At 40.0% G+C, this 21,517-nt stretch overlaps 1 protein-coding gene across 1 annotated transcript in view; it reads left to right on the top strand.

Annotated features, from left to right (window-relative positions):
• The window catches only part of ACTR2 (actin related protein 2), a 38,979-nt gene extending 19,684 nt beyond the window's left edge, over positions 1 to 19,295 (top strand). The window contains exons 5-9 of the mRNA XM_049857375.1: positions 2,769 to 2,905; positions 5,402 to 5,551; positions 7,855 to 8,000; positions 12,433 to 12,565; positions 16,686 to 19,295. Of these exons, the coding sequence (XP_049713332.1) occupies positions 2,769 to 2,905; positions 5,402 to 5,551; positions 7,855 to 8,000; positions 12,433 to 12,565; positions 16,686 to 16,856 (737 nt within the window). The 3' untranslated portion in view covers positions 16,857 to 19,295. The remainder of the gene's footprint in view (positions 1 to 2,768; positions 2,906 to 5,401; positions 5,552 to 7,854; positions 8,001 to 12,432; positions 12,566 to 16,685) is intronic.
• Positions 19,296 to 21,517: the final 2,222 nt, after the last annotated feature.

Below are 21,517 nucleotides of genomic sequence, written 5' to 3'. Positions count from 1 at the left end.
ACCCTTTGTACCCCCAAAATTCATGTTCTGCCCATACACAAAACTCATTCACTCCATCATATCATCCCAAAAGTCTTAAATCAGCTCCAAGTCTAAAATCTTATCTTCTGAGTCATCTAAATAAAAAATGGGTGAGACTGTAGGCATATTTCATCCTGGGGCAAAATTTCTCTTCATCTGTAAACCTGTGAAATCTAGAATACAAGTTATCTGCTTCCAAAGTACAATGGTGGAGTAGTCACAGAGTAGACATTTCCATTACAAATAGGAGAAATTGGAGGGAAAGAAGGGACAATAGACACTAAAAAAAAAAAAAAAAAATTTTTTTTTTTTTTTTCCTAAAACCCAGCAGAACAAGTTAAGTTAGCTCTCAAGGCTTGAAAAGATCCCCTGTTCTCCCAGACCATCTGGGCAAGGGCCCCACCCTCCAGACTCTGGGTGTTGGCCATGCTCTCTGGATTCTGGGATTTAGCCCTGCCTACTTGGAAACCCTAGTGGCCTAGTGGTTAAGTGCTACAGCTGCTAACCAAAAGGTTAGCAGTTGGAATCCATCAGGCACTCCTTGGCAACTCTATGGGGCAGTTCTACTTTGACCTGTAGGGTCGCTATGAGTCAGGATTGACTCGACGGCATTGGGTTTGGTTTTTTTTTTTTTTTGGTTTTACAGGCCCACTGGCTGGATAACCCTACTCTTTTTGACTTTGGGCAACCCCATTCTCCTAGTCTTATCTGAGTGCTAACCGCACCCCTTCGGCCCCAGCAGGCTCCATTCTCCTGCCCCTTGGGCATGGCAGCCCTGGCCCCTTCAGCAGCTTTGGGTGGCAGCCCCTTCTGTTGGCCCATCAGAACAGCAGCCCCAGATTCCTGAACAGAGTTGGAACTTAGAAGGCTGTGGCTCCACCGCTTAAAACAGGCAACCCTACTTCCCGTGCCCCTCCAACAGTTCTGCTGATCTCTGAAGTTCACTGGAACCAAAGACCCATTGCCGTCAAGTTGATTCCGATTCATAGCGACCCTATAGGACAGAGTAGAACTGCCCCATAGGATTTCCAAGGAGTGGCTGGCGAATTCGAAGTGCTGACTTTTTGGTTAGCAGCCTGCGCTCTTAACCACTGCACCACCAGGGCTCTGTTCTCCTCCATGGATGGTCCTTTTCTTGAAGACCAACAGATGTTTGGAGCCAAGTTCCTGCCTATAGAATTCCAGGACACAGGCAGCTTTCCTTAATTTGATAGTCTTTCCCCTTCAGTCTAAGCTGGTGGCATTTTTGCCCTGGTGGTTGAATGGCTTCATCAGTCACAGGCTTAATCTCTTTAACAAAAGATCGAGTTAGTAAGTCCTTGGTGAGAGTTTTAGGGCACGTGTCCTTAGTTTGTGCAAGAGAATTTTCCAAATCATTACGTTCTTGTTTCATTTTGTACAGTTCATTTTTCAGTCCATCTTTTTCCTCCTGCATTCTGCTGTAAATAGCAGGAAGAAACCATGCTGTCCCTTCACGGTTTTGCTTAGTAATCTGAAAGTCTGAAGTTCATCACTTACAAGCTCTAACTTCCACCAAACATTTGACCGTAATTTAGACAAGTTCTTTGCCACTGCATAAAAAGTACTGCCCTTCCTCCCTTGTCCAATCACATGTTGTCATTCCCTTTTAAAGCCTCAGCAGAAGCGTATTTGACGTCCACATTTCTAGCAGAATTCTATATCCTCTAAGCTGATAGACGCTATCGCTGTAGCTCTCCTCACTTCTTCTGCGCCCTCACCAGAATGGTTTTTAATGTCCATGATTCTACCAACAGTTGCTTCAAGGCAATCTAGGGCCTTACTATGCAGCACATCAAAACTCCTCCAGACTCTACCCATGACCCAGTTCCAAAACCATTTGCACCTTTAGGTATTTGTTAGATAGCACCCACTCTCTGATACCAAATTCTTAGTTATCTAATGCTGCTATGACAGAGATACCACAAATGGGTGCCTTTGACAAACAGAAATTTATTTTATCACAGTTTCGTAGGCTAGAAGTCCAGACTCAGCTGAGGCACCGGCTCTAGCAAAAGGCTCTCCCTGTCCACTCTCAGGAAGGTCCTTGACTCTTTTCAGACTTTTTTCCTGGGTTTCTTGATGATTGTATGGCATCTCTCTTCCCCTGTGTTTGTGCTTGCTTGTTTAATCTGAAAGCAAAAGATCTCAAAAGAGATACACCTCACACTAATATTACCTCATTAACATAAAACCCATTCCTAAACAGGATGATAGCCACAGGTAAAGGGTTAGGATTTATAACACATATTTTGGGGGGACACAAGTCAATCCATAACAAGTGTACTGTATAACAAAGGTAACACTAAAGAACTAGACTAGGGTATCCAACAGATTTGCTGTCAACTTTGTGTAATGCTTACCTTTCACAATGATTTTCATAAAAGTTACCCACAGTGCTTTCGAAACTCCAATTCAGGGGAATCACGTGATCAAGATTTAAGTTGAAAAGAGCTTTAAGAACATGTGTTTTTCAGCCCTAGATGTCAGGGTCTATTTCTTCCGTCTTCTAGGGTAGCACATGATTAGGCTAAAAGCCTCACAAGACACATGCCTTTAATCTTGCTGTATTGGAAACAAACTGCAAACCAAGCAAATAATAAAGAAATGCTGGCTTCTAGACATTTCCAGTTGGTTGTTAGTTTGACATCTCTACTACTACTTGAAATTTGCTGGCTTTGGTTTTTCTTATTTGGCCTTTTATTAACATCCTGCTGGTTCTTACACAGGTTTATTAACTGGTGTAGTGGTAGACTCTGGAGATGGTGTGACTCACATTTGCCCAGTGTATGAAGGCTTTTCTCTCCCTCACCTTACCAGGAGACTTGATATTGCTGGAAGGGATATCACCAGATATCTTATCAAGGTAAGCAAAAGGAAAACATAGAAATCATCTGAAAATAAATTCTGTGGTTTGTTTACCAACTGAATATATAAAGTTGAGTATATCATCTCAATATTCTAGCAAATCATTACACCACTGGAGAAATGATCCAGTTACCACAATTTGCATATACAAATCCATATATCACGTAACACACATCATCTCTGGTATGCTAATGAGAATACATTACTTCATTACATAATTATTTTTGCTATTCCTGAGAATTGATGGGAGAGACTCTAAAACTTCCTTGGTGAACTTAGGCAGCCTTTTCTGCTATAAAATCTGTCTTTGAGCAGGTATATTTCAAAAGCGTAACCTTGACTGGATTGCATTTTCTTGTTCTTTCCCCAAAATACTGATAGCAAATTGGATATATTTCTATGAAAAGCACTAAATACTAAACTTCTGGCACATCTGATGAAAACAGGGCCCAGATGTGCCAGAAGTTTAGTATTTAGTGCTTTTCATAGAAATATATCCAATTTTTAATGTCTATTTCTGAATATAATTAGTTATAATTTTCTTTAAAACATTGCTCGAGAAAGTATATGAGGCCTTGTTGTGGACTGAATTGTGTCCCCCAAAAATATGTGTTGTAAATCCACACCTCTCTGCCTGTTGTTATAATCCCACTTGGGAATGGATTGTCTTTGTTATATTAATAAGGCAGGATTAGTATAGAGGGTATCTTGGGTCAGTCTCCCTTGGGATAGAAAAGGGATTCAAGTGAGCAGAGCAGAGATAGGGAAAGAGAGATGCCAAGCCACCTGAAGATCGCCCAGGAGCAGAAGCTCAAAGAAACAAGGTACCTTCCTCCAGAGACGGCAGAGAGAGAGCCTTTCCCTAGAGCCGGCACCCTGAATTCAGACCTCTAGCCTCCTAAACTGTGAGAAAATAAATTTCTATTTGTTAAAGCCACACACTTGTGATATTCTGTTATAACAGCACAGGTAACTAAGGCCTCTATTTGGAAGAATATATATTCTTTAATATTAAAAAAAAAAGTTTAGAATATTATTTCATTTTCCCAGAATTCCATAGTCAGTATATAGCTCTATGGCAGTGATTCTCAACCAGGAATAATGTTGTCTTCCAGGCAATGTCTAGAGACATTTTGATTGTCATAACTGGGGAGGGGTGCTGCTGGCACCTAGTGGGTAGAGATCAGGGAGCTGGTAAACACCCTGCAATGCACAGGACAGCCCCCCACAACGAAGAATTATGACCAAAATGTCAGTGGTACTGCTGTTGAGAAACCCTGTCCTTGGCTGATGTCTGCGTATTAAATTGGATTGCATTAAGCCTTCACCTTGACACTGGGTTCCTTTAGGCTCTTTCAGAGTAATGGTTGTCACCTGGGGAGATTAAATTAATGAGAATTAACTAGGCCAAAATTCTTTCTGAGGGTAATCACCAAAGGAGCGTCCAAGAGTCTTTTGTCCATAAATGCAGAGATTGGGGAATTTATTTTTTTAAGTTTTTATATGAAAAATCCAGTTGTGACTGTGACGTGCATACATATTTTTCTTGTCAGCAGGTTGCCTTTTTTTTTTTTTTTATAGCAGGTTGCTTTTTAAATAGTAATGTTTTCTAGCGTTTAAAAATTGCCATTGACAGAGGGGGACAGGAGCGGATTAACAGGTCACGGGGAATACAGGGTGGAGAAGAGGAATGTGGTGTCATTAGGGGGAGAGCAGCTACGAGTATATAGCAAGGTGTGTATAAGTTTTTGTATGAGAAACTGACTTGATTTGTAAACTGTCACTAATTCTCTAATTGTTCATTTGTTTAACAAATGCTGTTGCCCTCCTAATACGTGGTAGACACAGTACTAGAAGCTAGGGATACAACTTACTAAGTAAGACCTGGTTTTGCTTCATAAATATAGCACTGATTGAGCAAATTTTGATTGTAGGAGTCCAATGCTGAAATAATATCTTGTTCATTAATAGACTTTTGACTGCTTGTCAAAGCTAAATAAACTTAATACTCAAATAGTACTCTGACTTTTTAAAAACTAACTTGTTTTTCTAGCTTGTTTTATCCATTTATTATTCATGAACTGTGAATTTTGTCACTCTCCGTGAAACTGAAATATAAATTATTTTATGGCACAGGAAAGCCCCATTTCTGAAATAATAAGGGCTGAGGATCCACTGGAGCCCTGATGGCGCAGTGGTTAAAGTGCTCGACTGCTGACTGAAAGATAGGCAGTTCGAACCCACCAGCCATTCTGAGGGGGAAAGATGTAGCAGTCTGCTCCTGTAAAGATTTACAGCCTTAGAAACCCTATGAGGTCACTCACTGTGAGTCAGCATTGACCCAAGAATGGTGGGTTTGGTTTTTTTGGTGGGAGGATCCACTGCCCATTGTATTTGGTATGTATGTGACACATTCAGCCAGTAATGACAGCTTTTGTAGAGTTGAACTCACTCAGATCTATTGTGAACTTACTGATTTTTTTTTTTTTAACAGCTGCTTCTGTTGCGAGGATATGCCTTCAACCATTCTGCTGATTTTGAAACTGTTCGCATGATTAAAGAAAAACTGTGTTACGTGGGGTATAATATTGAGCAGGAGCAGAAACTGGCCTTAGAAACCACAGTATTAGTTGAATCTTATACAGTAAGTATTTTTGGTGTATAATATATACTTTTTTACCTTCAGATATAATTAGATATGAGATATTCTCTAGAGAATTTTAGTATCTGAAATACCATTTCCAGATGTGTTTTACAGAATGTATTTTCCCAAGGTGTTACATGAAGTGTCACATTGTCAAATTTGGAACACAGTAGGTTTTGCTTTGCTGCAGGACTTCTCAGAGCCTTTGGTGTGCTAATATGTGTGTGACTGCAAGACTATAGTATGCCTGTTTCTCAGATTTATTAGACTGTAGAACTCTTGAGCGTTTCATGGGCCCAGTGTTCTGTAAAACATAACAGACTTTGGGAAGCAGTCATCCTGGAGTATTGCTTTAATAATTCAGTAGGTGGCAGTCTTTTCCTGACTTGGTATTTTCTTAGTGAGATGTTCAGAACAAATGTTAACTTGAAATTGTAACTAATGAGACTTAGAAACTAGGCGATTGCTTATAACACCCGGGGAGTAGTTGATCCTGCCTTAATTTTTAACCAGTTACCATCTTATTCTTATTTACTTCCCTATCTCATCCTTGATCTCGTTATTACTAAAATGAAAGAGTAATAGAAAATAAAAGCCAGTTTTCTTAAACCATTTGATTCATGTTAGCTGTAAATATTCACAAATATGCGCAACGCGGTCATTTTTTAAAATAATTTAGAAATAATTATAAGTGTTTATAAATTATTTTATTTTAAAAAGATACCAATTCAAATAGGCAATAAAACCCATTGGGCAACGTAATGCTCTCCAGATTTGCCCACTTCTCTTCCAGAGCCTCCTTGACAGTTTCCCTAGATTTCGAATTTTTCACCTGTCTGACTTGTTTTGGAAGTGGCGCAAGGCAAAGGATGAGGATACATGTTATTTATTTCTTCCCTCCTTTCTCAGAGAATTTGAGGTAGGGTGCCAAAATATATGCCACAAATATAAAACAGTGAATTGATGGGAGACTGAAGAGAAACCAGGGCAGACAAATGAAAGGATAAAATGTGGTACAAAGAACAGGGAACCATACAGTCAGTCTCAGTGGTTCTTAGAGGTAGGTGGAAACCTTGACCTCATGCTGGCTGGTGGCCGTAGCATCCAGAGAAGCCACACATACATATCAGAGATCCTGGAAATGCATAGGAAAAAAGGGTTTTGCTAATAACTGCCTTACACTGAAGTTTTCCCAGGTATATTGGACTTTAAAAATTTTGTTTTAAATTCTGTACTTTAAAAAATGTGATTGCTTTGCACATATTCATAAACAATTATAACAAACACGGAACAAATGTTTTAAGAGAATTTGCTTTGTCATATTGGAAAGTTAATTCTAGAATCGAAGTATAGTGTTATAAGTAAATACATTGTTAGGGACATATTGTTTTAAAACTGATTTTGGTGTCTCACATAGAAAAGTGTCAAATGCCAGTAGACACTGACAGTTCTTGTTACTTAGGTCAATTTAATGAATTGTGGGATGGTGGCGTAGGAGGGAGAGTTTCCCTTAACATTTCTCGTTTAATTAAATACAAACATGGTGTGACCTGAGAGGTTTCTGCGCCAAGTCTTGTTGTTGCAATATCTGACCTGTTACGTAAATCTTATTTGCTTAATTAAAGTTTTATTTATTGGTTATTTAAAATTTCATGGGACCTCCTAAGTAGGATACAACAGAATTACGTAACAGAAAGTAGCCTGGATCAGTGTCTGTTAACTTTTTTGATCATAAAACTTCTTGAATTAAATGACTTGGCGCAGATGTATCCACTATTTTGCCATCAAAACACTTCTTACAGTGTTTTGTACAGTTTCATAGAGTAATTATTTGGTGAAAGAAATTGTTTAAAGTTTTTTATTTAAAGTATCTATCCTGCATGGTAAAAATCTCCATAAAATCACAAGTGTGTTGAGAGTTTGAACGAGCAGCATTACTGTGTACCAGCAGGAGACAGAGTGCAGTGGTTGGTCGCTCAGTGCCGCCTCTCTGTGCTCTGCTGCACTCAAGGGTGGAACGTTGTGCACTCATTGCATTAGTGACTTCTCCAACAGTTTCTTGGTATCTGGGGAATATCATTTTTTAAAGGCAAAACAGCATGATAAGAGCATCCAAATGTTTCAAATTTTATTTTACCTTTTCTTCCCCCCCCCCAAAACAAATTTTAGAAAAAAAAAATGTTACTAGTATCAATTTTGCCTGTAGAACAGATGTGTTTGAAAGTACTAATGTTCTGCAGAACACTGTTCGGGACATTTTAAAATCTATTGCTGACTAGTACTTGGTTATTTTTGGTTCCTAGCTCCCGGATGGCCGCATTATCAAAGTTGGAGGAGAGAGATTTGAAGCACCAGAAGCTTTATTTCAGCCTCACTTGATCAATGTAGAAGGAGTGGGTGTTGCCGAATTGCTTTTTAACACAATTCAAGCAGCTGACATTGATACCAGGTACATTAGAAATGGTGGTTTCAAATGGTGGTTAGAGGTGGTTTCAAAGGTATTTGTCAGAAATAGATCAAATAGAATGACCAAGTTGCCTATCACCTCATTTGTGTTTTTTAATAGATAAAGCAAAGTAATTTTTTGATAAGGTGGCACTGGGTGCTGGGCAACATTATATCATTGTGTCTTAGAAGTCACTTTAAACTTTGTATTGAAATAATTTTAAACTTCAAAGAAAAGTCACAAGAATAATCAAATTTGTGTATATTCCTTACCTGGTTTCACCATTTTACAGATTCTGCATGTTTGCTTTATCATTCTTTTTTTTTTTTTTTTCCTGTGAACCAGTTGAGAGTAGATTGCAAACTTCAGTCCCCTTCATGTCTTAATGTTCAGTTTGTATTTCCTAAGAACAAAGATATTCTTTTATGTAATCTCAGTGTAGTTACCGAGCTCAGGAGCTTTATTACTGGTATGCTTTTATTTACCATCTATATTTCAGTTGCATCCATTGTTCCAAAGGTGTCCCACCACCACCACTATAAGATCAAATGTAGGATCACACATTGTATTTAGTTGTCATGTCTTTTGTTGTGTGTCATCGAGTTGATTCTGACTCATAGTGACCCCACGTGACATAATAGAAATGCTGTAATCACTAGAGGAACAGATTGCCAGGTCTTTCTCACCTGGAGCAGCTGGTCAGTTCAAACCACTGACCTTTTGGTTAGCAGCCAAGTGCTTAACCATTGTACCACCAGAGCCCCTTGTCATATCTCTTGGTTTTCTTTTATCTGGTACAATTCTTCAGTTTTTCATGACATTGACATCTTTGAAGAGTATAGGCCAATTATTTTAGAGGACTCTCCTCAATTTGATTAGATTCAGGTTATACAGGTATTGCATCCAGAGGATGTGGTGTCTGCCCTTGTTTAGCAATGTTGGTGTTGAGCTCTTAATGAAATTTCTTGTTTTCTGCACTATATACTTGTCTTAGTTATCTAGTGTTGCCTGTAACAAAAATACCACAAGTAGATAGCCTTACCAAACAGAAATTTATTCTTTCAGAGTTTAGGACACTAGAAGTCCAAGTTCAGGGCACCAGCTCCAGGGGAAGGCTTCCTCTCTCTTTCAGCTTGGGGGAAGGTCCTTGTCAGCAATCTTCCACTGGTCTAGGAGCTTCTTGGTGCAGGAACCCCGGGTCCAAAGGATGCATTCCTCTCCTGGCTCTTCTTTTTGGTGGTCTGAGGTCCCTCTTCTCTCGTTTGATTCTCTCTTTTATATTTCAAAAGAGATTGATACAAGATATAACCTAATCTTATAGACTGAGTTCTGCCTCGTTAACATCATAGAGGTTAGGATTTATAACACATAGGATAATTACATCAGATTCCAAAATGGCAGACAACAGCACAATACTGGGAATCATGGCCTAGCCAAGTTGACACACATTTTGGGGGGATACCATTCAAAACTATAACATTCCACCCTTTGGCCCCCCGAAATTCATGCCTTTGCACATGTAAAACACATTTACCTCATGAATAGTTATGTAGTTTTCCTTTCATAATTTGTTGGTAACTTGGGGGAAATACTTTGAGAATACCCTCTTCCTCGTCAGACTCTACCATCTCCCACCCTTCTTAGCATCTTTAGGATTTTTAGCTAAAGCCATTTTTATCATGATGGTTGCAAAATGGCAATTTTCTAACTCCATCATTCCTCCCATATCTAATAAAAACCCAAATCCATTGCCATCAATTCGGTTCCGACTCGTAGAGACCCTATAGGACAGAGCAGAACTGCCCCATAAAGTTTCCAAGGAGTACCTAGTGGATTTGAACTGCCAGCCTTTCGGTTAGCAGCCGTAGCTCTTAACCACTACACCAGCAGGGTTTCCACAATATCTGATAAAGTTGATTAAAAAAAAAAAACCCATTGCCATTGGGTCGATTCCAACTCATAGCGACCCTGTAGGACAGAGTAGAACTGCCTCATAGGGTTTCCAAGGATCAGCTGGTGGATTCAAACGGCCAACCTTTTGGTTAGCAGCTGAGCTTTTTAAACCACTGCACCACCAGGACTCCTGATAGTTGATATTCTACCATAAAGAAACATTTTCCCTTTATCTATCTGGTATCAGGATGGACTTGTGAACTCAAAGAATTTTAATTTAGTATTGTTTTTATTTTGATGCTCACATTATCCCTGAGGTGGCCAATGGGAGTCCCTCCAAGCTGCCTCCTGTGCCCTTTGACCTGCCCCATCTTTTTGAGTGTTTTCTATTTTGTGGCACAAGGATATTCCTGGCTCATCTTTTTATTTATTTACGTATTTTTAATATATAGAACGTTAACACCATTTCGAAAGTCAAAGCTATACAAAAAAATGCATACTCGGAATTATTAACTGCTCCCTCCCCTTGTCTTCCACCCTAGTCCTCCTCCCTCTTGTAAGTAATCAGGTCATTAGTTTTTGGTTTATCCTTTCTATATTTCTTATTTCTCTCATAAAAACTAGTGTACGGTGACTACTCTCCTGTACTTCACTTTTTTCACTTAACAATATATCCTAAATTATCTTATTTCATAGAGATTTTCCTCATTCTTTTTTTCCAGTCGAATAGTATTCCATTGTGTGGGTATTTCGTGGTTTATTCAGCCAATCTACTTCTGGTTATTTAGGTAGATTCCAGGATTTATGATAACAAGTAATGCTGCAGCTTAGTAACCTTCTGTACACATGTAGTTTTGCTGTGCTGGGCATGCGTGTATATCCTGGAGAAATTTCCAGAAGAGGAAATTGCCAGATCAGCGGCTAAATGCGTGTAGTTAGATCTTGCCACGTTCCCCTGGAGGGGAGGCTGTACCATTTCTCATTCCTGCCAGTAGTGTCCGAGGGCATGGCGTCCCCACCACTGTGTGCACGGAGTTTGTCAAGTCTTTCACTTTTATGCCACTTCGAGGATTTTTTTTTTTGGGTAAATGTCATGGCTTTTGCCTGCTCATCTATAGAATTTTTGGTCTTTTTTTTTTTTTTTTCCTCTCAATTTTTAAGTTCTTTTATCTGCTGCAGGTATTTCTTTCCCTTCTCCATTTGCCTTTTGTTTGTGGTCTTTTCAGCCACACAAAAGTTTGTTTTTATTTAGTCATATTCATAAATCTTTTCTTTTATAGCATCTGGGATTTGAGTCACAGTTAGACTCCCCTTTTACCCAGATTATAGAAGGATTGGCCCGGAAGCATTTCGTAAAGCAAGTGTTTGTTTTTTTTACCCTAAATTAAATAACTACCTAACTAATTTTGGTGAAGTGGCTGAGGAACAGGATGGTAATGGAAATTGATGGAGAACAGTAGTGCTTGAGGTTGATGTAAGCTATTAAGGCTCGAGGAAGATGACCCAAAATCTAACCATATAGTTAAGGTAAATTCTCAGTAGTAGGAATTAGGTAGATACCTTTTTCCCTTGATTTAATGATCATTGGTAGCAAAATTGTATTTAAAAGTGTATGCCTATTGGTGGTGATGAAGTTTTGGGATTCCTGAAGAACATGAGGCAGATTCAGTACCTTCTCCACAGAGCTCACAGTGGAAAGTGGCACAACTCAAATAACGTGTTTTGTGCACTCTACATACTGAAAGTGCCTGTGTGTAAACGCACATGTGTACCTATCACACGTAACCATGCTTCAGCTGCCTGGCTTATGCTGCATTCACCGTGCCTAATTCCACAATGAAATACAAAAACACTGCTTTTCTAGAAGCTAGAATTACAGTAGCCTCGGCCATAAAGAACCCATCTGAGAACATGGAGTTAGGTAAAAACCTGAAGCCAGCTTGAGGCCAAAATGCCTGTGACTCAGCTGCTGAGCTTTGCTGTGGGAAGAGTCCCTCAGACCCACACTCATATTACTGTGACTACATGTGCAGTTATTTTAGAGTTGATGTTTCAGGAAGAAAGAGGGGACTCCTATAAGAAGCACATGCATCAGCTTAGCCAGCAGACAGCCTCAAGGCAAAGGAACAAAGGGGAAAATTACAAAAAAGCCAACGGAAGATTGAAAAACAAGAACTCAAATCGTAGTAGAATATGGTTGATCATAATTAACGACACCTCAGTGGCTCTGGGGAAGCTCTGTGATAACACAGTCCACCTAATGGAATTTCATAACGTAAACCCTGGACAGTATTAAAAGACTCAATTACATTTGCAAGAAAGTGTATAAATGTGCTTCATCGAAGTTCTGAAAAAGATTTTATATGTAAAAAGAGTCTGTTGTCTTAACAATAGCAGCTGTAACAAACATTGAGCCTTGTGCTTTACACACAGAGTTTTATTTCTTACAGCAACCCCCTGAGGCTGAAGTAAATAACAGTAACCCTGAGGTACTGTTTTGTTAATCTGAAACCCCAAATGAATGCCTGTTGTGTCTTTCCAGATCTGAATTCTATAAGCATATTGTGCTTTCTGGAGGATCGACTATGTACCCTGGGCTGCCTTCACGGCTGGAACGTGAACTTAAACAGCTTTACTTAGAACGAGTTTTAAAGGGAGATGTGGAAAAACTTTCTGTAAGTATCAATTAGTAATCCAACTGTTAACTAATAAATACTTTTAAGTATCTGTTACTTGAATCTTTACAACCACTAGAGGGAGCAAGAAGTCTTCCTAAACAAATGCCTAACACAGTTAAGTGCAGCCTTGAAGGAAGAAGTAAATGGTTCAAGGTAAGCTCTGTCCCAGAATGGTCGAACTACCTGGTCTCCTCTGTTCAGTGGTCAGAGGTGACTAGGTTCAGGGCCAAATGTTTTGGCTCATCTGTAGCAACTGGCCTGGAGTCCAAAGTGCCTCTGTCTACATGACAGCATACCTGTCTGCTTCTCTGAACTGCTATGGAGAGAGAAATGCTCCACTGGGATTTTTTCTTAAACTTAATCAGCCTTCAGTGCTACTCCTGTGCAGTCTCCTGTTTCTCCTTCCAGTTTATTTTGGAGTTATTTTTTGCATCCCCAATAACTGTCATAGCTCTTGAAGCAGACTTTAGTAGTTGTTGATTTGTAGAGTAGAAAGAAAATTTTTAACTAGTGTGTAATAGTTGATGGTTCCTTGGCATTGATTTTTTTCTTTTTTTAAACAAACTTTGAACTACGTGAGCTACACTCTCCGTACTGTGCACCCAACCTAGTGTCATCTCAGCCTATGTCAATCTCTTGAGTTTTACCTCACTTGGAATCTGATCAACTGTTTTAAATAATGAGATTTGAGATCACGTGTTACAGAGTACTGTGTGTTTTGGAGGCACTGATGTTGTATCTTTCATTTATGACTCAAATTGTTGAAATTAAATTGAGTGTGGACTCACATACATTAATCAAATTAAAAGACCGAAAAGGAGCCGTGCTGTCTAAGGACTTCACTCATTTTTCTGGTTTTATTGGGTTATTCATATAATTCACAATCAGTCTCAGGTGATCATTTATTTAGCCAATATTCCTTGAGCTCCTGGGTACCAAACAGTGGACTAGGTGCTGAGGGTGAACAAAAACAGAATCCCTGCTTTCAGGCTGAATAATGGATCAGTATAATACATGCAGTGAAGAAAAGTAAAGTAAGGTTAAAAAACCAAATCCACTGCCATCGAGTCAATTTTGACGCATAGCAACACTATAGGACAGAGTAGAACTGCCCCATAGGGTTTCCAAGGCTGTAAATCTTTACGGAAGTAGACTGCCACGTATTTCTCCCACGGAGCGCCTGGTGGGTTCTAACCGCTGTCCTTCCGGTTAGCAGCCAAGCACTTTAACCACTTGCACCAGCAGGGCTCCTAAAGTAAGGCCAGGGGCTAGAAGATGGTAGTGACTGGGGAGGTGATATGCTCCATCATGTAGTGTAATCTGATGAGGTGACTTGAGCAGAGACCTGAATGGACAGAAGGAGTAAGCCATGTGCCTACTTGGGGAAAAGAATCTTCCAGGCAGGGGAATAGCAAGTGCAAAACCAGTCAGTTGACAGGAGTATGTGTGTGTGGCTGGAGCAGAGTGAGTGAGAGAGAGGAGGTAGGAGGTGAAGTCAGGAGGTGGCAGGGAGACACATCTTAGTCAGTCATGGTAAAGAGTTTGGCTTTTCCTTCCTAGTGTGGTAGAAAGCCTTGGGAGGATTTTGAGCAGAGAAACAATAAGAACTGACCTATGCTTTTTAAAGGACCATTAAGTCTATTGTGTTAGGATGGGGCAGGGGAAACAAAGGTGGATGTAAAGAGACCAATCAGGAGGCTATTATAATAATGTCCAGGCGAAAGATGGAAATGGTAACTATTGGTTGCTGGTGGGGAGGGAGGGGGTAGGAGGAGAAGGGTAGAATATGTACATATGTGTATATAACTTTTTATTATGGAAACCTACAGAAGTAGAGAGGGCTTAAACAGTTTAGCAACTCAGGGCCATTATGATTTTATCTTGAGAGGAGGGAGGAGGTGGTAGTGGTATAAAATAGAGGGGACGAGTGAAATGGTTGTCTTGGAGCACGCAAGACAGGGTAGTACTAGGACTGCTGAGCAGCACTGAGGCCTCAGTTGAGGTTAGTGATACATTAAAAGCAAGAAAGCGAGTTTGTCTCCTGTCATGTTCAGCTGCTGGAGGGCAGGTGCAAAGTAGAGAGTTGAAAACCAGAGTTGCTGTTTTGGTGTAAGTATGATAAAGGGGGAAACCCTGGTGGTGTAGTGGTTAAGTGCTACGGCAGTTCAGATCCGCCAGGCGCTCCTTGGAAACTCTATGCGGCAGTTCTACCCTGTCCCGTAGGGTCGCTATGAGTCGAAATTGACTCGATGGCACCGGGTTTGGTTTTTCTTATGATAAAGGGAGCCAAGGACAAAGTCGTTAAGGATAATTAAGGAAGTGGTGGAGAGAAAATGTGCACCTGGAGCAACTTTAAGAAATAACCTCGGGATCTATAGATATCTTAGGAATCTATAGATAACTTCAGCAAGGAAGAGTGGATGGCGTAGCTTGATGAAGCGAACTTCAGAGGCCTATGGCGTTTTAGGGAGAAGGAAGGTAGAAGTGGTAATGAAGAGTATGAAGAACTCCTGTTGCCAGATCTCCATAGGGCAGAAATGTAATGAGAAAAGGAGCAACCAGTTGAGAAAGCTTTAGGGAAAGTAGGATCCTCAGGGGCTAGCTGAGTTTGCCTTAGAGCAAGGGTGGGCCAGCAGCAGCCACTGGGCAAGTCTAGCTGTTTTGTAAATGAAGTTTTATTGGAACACAGCCAGGTGCATTCATATACATATGGTTACATATAGTCTATGGCTGACTTCCTGTTACAGAAGTGCTGGATAGTTGCCAGAGAGACCACCACAACCGCAGCTATTTACTGTCTTTATAGAAAGTTTGCCGACCTCCACCTTAGAGCAAAGAAGTAACTAGAACAATTACAGTAGATAGCCTCAGAATTAAGTAAATTTACGTTTTTCTGTGTCACATATCATCAGGTTCCTGTAGTGCATTTATGTGACGTAAAGACTAATAATTTAGAGTGACATCGTTATTTTGGGTCTTTTTTGCAGAATTTGTGACACCGTGAATAAAAACTTCTATGTCGTTTTAAGGCATGTCTTTCCAGTGTTGACCGATCATACAGATTGGGGGCCACCCTTCGTTTCAGACAATTAACGCAATGGCTGCTGAGCACAGAACTTGGCGCCAGTTGCCTTTAGTTTTGGTTACTGCACTTATTTTCTCCAACATCCCCGTGATTTGTTTTGACCATATTTGGTCTTATTTATTTTGAGAATATTTCACTTGAATTTGAGTCGGTAGCAAGTGAGCTTTGCTTATAGGAAAAGAACTTACATTTTTCTTTCATTGCACTAAATTAGAATTACAGAAGCATTAAACCGCAAAGAAGTCTTTCATGGAAACTCTTCATTTAACAGTTACCGGACTGCCTGTGTGGTCACCCTCCACCCACCCCCCACCCCAGGGCTGGCCTTCAGTAGCGTGATCATGTAATTTGTCATTCAAATCAGGACACTCTTGAGAGTGAAAGGGTGCTGTTAATGATGATGGAACAATAGGTGTGAACCAGGACTGCCCCAGGCACATAGGAATGGAGGTAGGAGACCCTAGATGGAACAGCAGGTGTAAACCAGGACTGCCCCAGGCATGCAGGAATGGACAGAGGAGACCCTAGATGGGGCAACAGGTGTAAAACCAGGACTGTCCCAGGGACGTAGGAATGGACGTAGGAGACCCTAGATGGAACAGCAGGTGTAAACCAGGACTGCCCCAGGCGTGCAGGAATGGACGTAGGAGACCCTAGATGGGACAGCAGGTGTAAATCAGGACTGTCCCAGGCACGCAGGAATGGACGTAGGAGACCCTAGATACGACAACAGGTGTAAACTAGGACTGTCCCAGGCACGTAGGAATGGACGTGGGAGACCCTAGATGGAACAGCAGGTGTAAATCAGGACTGTCGCAGGCACACCGAAACGGATGTAGGAGACCCTAGGAATGAGCTTTGGACAACTGACTTACTGTCTCTGAGCCTCAGATGCCAATTCTTGCCATTCTGCTTACCTCACAGGATTATTGGGAGAATTAACAACAAGAGAATATATGACAAAGTCATTTTCATAAAGCAGAACACACTGTGCACGTGTGGTATGTCATTTATTCCCTCTTTCTCCTTTAGAAATTTAAGATACGCATTGAAGACCCACCTCGCAGAAAGCACATGGTATTCCTGGGTGGTGCAGTTCTAGCAGATATCATGAAAGACAAAGACAACTTTTGGATGACCCGACAAGAATACCAAGAAAAGGGTGTTCGTGTGCTGGAGAAACTTGGTGTGACTGTTCGATAAACTCTAAGCCTGTTCCCATGACAGCCCTAATGCTTTCTTTTCTCCTTTATTGCCAATCTTTGAACACATTCGACTCCATGACATGGAAGAGGCCTCTCTGTGCCCTTTGACTGGAAAGGTCAGGTTTTATTCTGGTGTCTTGGGGAAGCTTTGTTAAATTTTTGTTAATGTGGGTAAATCTGACTGTTTAATTCATCCATTTCCCTACAAACAAAACAAGGGGGCCAAGGGCCCTGTGTGCTGCATTGTTGCTTCTGAGTCGGCATTTAGATCATTCCCGTAGGCTTCCTGTGTTTCCGTTACTGCTCAAATGCTGTGGTCTTAGTCTTCAGCGCCCTAGGTGGTATGCCTTCATTAGCATAAGAAAAACTTCACCAGGAGCTTTTACATATTACTGGGTGGGGGGCGGTGAGGGAGGGTGGGCAGCCGCTGAAGCCTGTACAGCATTTTCCTCTGTCCTCTGGCCCTTTCAGCAGTTACTGCTACAGCTTCAAGTACCTTCAAGCCTCTTGCATTGCATCGTGGGGGGAGTGTTAGGCTCAGAACTAAAGTGTTTTGTGTGGGTTTTTGCTTGGGGGGAGGTCTTTTGATTTTGATTTTTGAACTTTTCTCCTCTGGGGTACTTAAGATGAACTTTCTTTACAATTTTGGTATGCCTGGAAGTGTTTCCCTATGATACGAAAAGCAAGTGTAGTGTACTATTCCATTACCCTGTGGCTTAGAGATTTGTTTTTTAAAATAACTGTGTCAGCTAGGGCTAGACTCCCTAGAATCTCTCAATGGAACTGTAACATTTAAAAAATACCTTTGGAAATTCAAGTTTCAGATAAAAAACTGCTTAAGAGCTCGTATTTTCTAAGTGTTTCTGTTCATTCCAGAAGCACTAAGAAACCCAGAGCCAAGTACCATATTTGCAAATTATTCTTACCTGTAACTGACCAGTGCTTGTCTAATAAGACAGGTCGATGGGTGTAAATCACTGGCAGTAGGTTGTAATCGCTGGTCAAAAATAACATTGGAATATGGGACTTGTTGCCAGTTGGGTGATTTCACTAGTTTTTTTGTTTGTTTTTATTTGAAAGTGGAATAAAATTTGACTCTTTGAAATGTTGGCCCCAAAAAATCAAGATTTGTATTTGTATTGGAAAACTAATGATAACTGTTAATTCGCATCCATCGTTTATACATGTAAGGAGAGTTGTTGATATTCTGTGAATGTCGAACATCCTTTACTGCCTGTGTCAGCAAATCATATTTATGAATTCTGTTGGTATTGCTTGGTATCTGAAAAAATATCAAGTAGTACCCAGACATGAGTTTTTTCTGAATTTGAAAAATAAAGTAATTAGAAATTGCATCATGCTAAGTACAAAATGCCAATTTTGAGGGGAAAATTTTTTTTCTTCATTTCAAACATTCTTTACTCATAATTGCTTTGAAAGAAGAAACTCAATTTTTGGGGTGACTGGAATTGGATATGTTACTGGTTGTAGAGCTTTTTGGGAGAAAACTTAAAGATCAGTTCATGTGAAATAAGCAGCAAAAGTAGTTCTAATTCTGCAGCTTCTGTTAATATTAAGTTTGGGGAGGAGGGGCCTATTTTACCTTAATTTCAGCAAATACGAGAAGTTTGCCTGCATGCTGGCCATGCTTCGGTGTACACGAATAGCCCGGGAACGGATTCACTTTGGAATTCTAAAGTGTTCTCAATCATGTTCTTATAAATGCCCCACCCTGTTGACTACTGGGCTTGTTAGAAGACCCGTGTGTAGGACCAGTACCTACTGGCTGTTCATTTCAGGTAAATGGATTGACTCTTGGCCTTTGGACATGACTTTGAAATATGGGAGGAAAAAACAAAGACTAGGTTGGACTCAAACAATGAAAGAGCATTTACCATTTGTCCCTTGAAGGTAGAATTGGGTTTTAATTTCATAATGCTCCTAGCAAACATGACAGTTACAATGGTGTAGTAATATATATAATAGTATAATTTAAAATTTTTCATTTTATAATTTTCCTATTCCAAGTTGAAATAATACATTTAGTAATTTTGGGGGTGGGGAGTATTAAGTTAGAGTTGCTGTCAGGTGTTGTATCCCACAGATATTTTAAATTTTTCTGTTTTAAAAGAGATGTGATTTTTAATTCTTAAAAACCATTGTCGCTTAAATTTCTAATAATTGTTAAAATTCTTTTATTTTTAAATTAGAATTGCCAATGTCTTGACCTTTGAGAAGGGTTTCTTAGCAATAGATCCAACTTTTAAACTTTGTTCTTTAAAACGTGGTATTGGATGTTGACTCTTACACAGTTCTGAGCACTGTTAACAGTATCTGGAAAGTATTTTGAGATGTCATTGGAAAGCCAACATTCTAAATTTAACATGAACACACTTCTTTTTGATTCAGAAAATAAAATCAGATTTTTCAAAGTAAATTTGAATTTTGTCTTTGCTTTTCATTTTAGTTTTTCTCCTTGGTCTCATTTTCTTATTTATATTTATGCTAACACAAGGTAGATGGACAACTTCATGCTTGTTAGTAGGCTAAGTTCAGGTCAGTGTTATTATAGTATTTGACATAACCACTATTTCTGGTATGATTTAAAATACGTAAGAAAAAAGCAAGAAATAAGAACAAATTACAGCTACATTAGAGATTTTTTTTCTTCAAACAACCTATTCCGCCCCCAAAAGATTTAAGGTGGCCTTCACAGTACCGGAGCCCTGGTGGTGCACTGGTTAAGAGCTACAGCAAAAAGGTCGGCAGTTCCAGTCCACCATCTACCCCTTGGAAACCCTATGGGGCACTTCTACGCTGTCACGTAGGGCGCCTACATGTCAGAATCGACTCGACGGCAACAGACTTGATTTAGATAAACCTATATGTGATGTGTCCCTTTTAAAGGACACTTTAGCCCTTGGGTGGACTTCTAGGCATATTATTTTTAACAAAATAACTAAAAAAGGATGAAAATACATTAAACCGACCCCTTCTTGCTTTCATGCTAGTCTGTGAGGATGAGGGATGGGGAATAAATGTATTTTTATATTCCCCTTCTTCGCTGAACTTGAATGCGCAGACCTCATTGCCACAGTCATGGCTGAAGTCACTAATTCCCAAGTTCCCAAGAACATCCTTAGGGTTTGCTGTGGAAAGGGTGACCCGACTGGAAGGGTGCTGCTGGTCTGCATGGGAACCCCTTGTCTTTCATCCAGTCCCTTCTGAGTTTCCAGAACAATAATGCAATGACAACTGTTTTCATATGTGACAGAGGAAGAAAATACCAGGCACTGTGTAAAGTGTGTGTGATGGAATGACTGTCTCAGTGTTCATTTTTTCTGTACTCACAGTCTTCCACCACTGTACAATCAAGTGCTAATTTTAGAACCATCAAAGAAGATACCCCACTAAAGTAAACCAGAAACTCAAGGTTTGGTTTTAGATCAATATTTAACATGATACCCAGCTTTGGACTAACTGGCCAACTACCCAAAATACTGCAGTATTTGTTGGGTCACTTTTTTTCCTCTGGCTCAAATTCCTTGAACTATTAAAAAGTTGAAAATGCTACGCCAGAGATTAAGTGGAGGAGGTGGGAAGGGACCTGGGAAAGCGTTTTTGCATTTGGGAAATACTTTTTGTAAAGGCTAATTAGTGACTTCAGCCACTATATTGCAAGTAACCTTAGTCATAGAAGTAAACTTGAGGTAGGGGGATTTAAATAAGGCAGCTATTATATAAATTCCAGTACTTTTCACACTAAGTTTAATGTTTTAAGAGCATCCTAAAGCATCTTGCTCTGTGTTGCTTAAATAAGTCTAAGACTGGGGACAAAGAAGCTATGGTACCAATACTTTTGTTTAACTCATCTGCACTGTGGCAGTGGCAAAAATAGTCTTGTACCTATTAAAAGTTCAAATATTTTGGGTTTGTGTTATCTGCAGATGTAAAATATCTCACTGGCTAGGGGGAATCCAAATGGTTTCTCTTTTCCCTTTAGTGGAACAGAGCCCCTTTCCTGTCTCTCACATCTACCCTGTTAACTCCTCACACCCACCAGCGGAAAAAAGGAAAGGCTGGAAAGGACTTTGCACAGTCTTCCATGAAATGCTTGAAGTAGGAAAGAAGAAAATAAGAGAATATTTTAACTATCCTAGCATAGGCCAGGAAACCCTGGTGATATAGTGGTTAAGTGCGATGGCTGCTAACCAAAAGGTCGGCAGTTCGAATCCGCCAGGTGCTCCTTGGAAATGCTATGGGGCAGTTCTGCCCTGTCCTATAGGGTTGCTATGAGTCGGAATCGACTCGATGGCAGTGGTTTTGGGGTTTTTTTGTTGTTGTTTTTAGCATAGGCCAATTGAAAGGTTTGGGCTTTCACAGATAACAGATAACACAGGTAGTCCCCGACTTACGACAGGGCTCTGTTCCCACAAATCCGTTGTAAGTCAATTCTGATGTAAGTTAAACAACTTTTTTTTTGTCTGTTTTCACTATTATTGTCTTTTATTTTCAGTGTCTTTATAAATCCAGTCTTTGGGGGTTGGAAACATTACATATAAACTTAGAGATTGGATGACATCAGTAAATTACACGCTGCAATATTGTATGTAGCACGTATTATCAACGATAAGATGTAAAAAAAGGGAAGGTCATAGG

This window comes from Elephas maximus, chromosome 17, assembly GCF_024166365.1.
Source record: "Elephas maximus indicus isolate mEleMax1 chromosome 17, mEleMax1 primary haplotype, whole genome shotgun sequence".
In the NCBI taxonomy this organism is placed as follows: domain Eukaryota; kingdom Metazoa; phylum Chordata; class Mammalia; order Proboscidea; family Elephantidae; genus Elephas; species Elephas maximus.
Note: the sequence above shows the minus strand (reverse complement) of the source record. Positions and strands in the feature narration are given on the sequence as shown.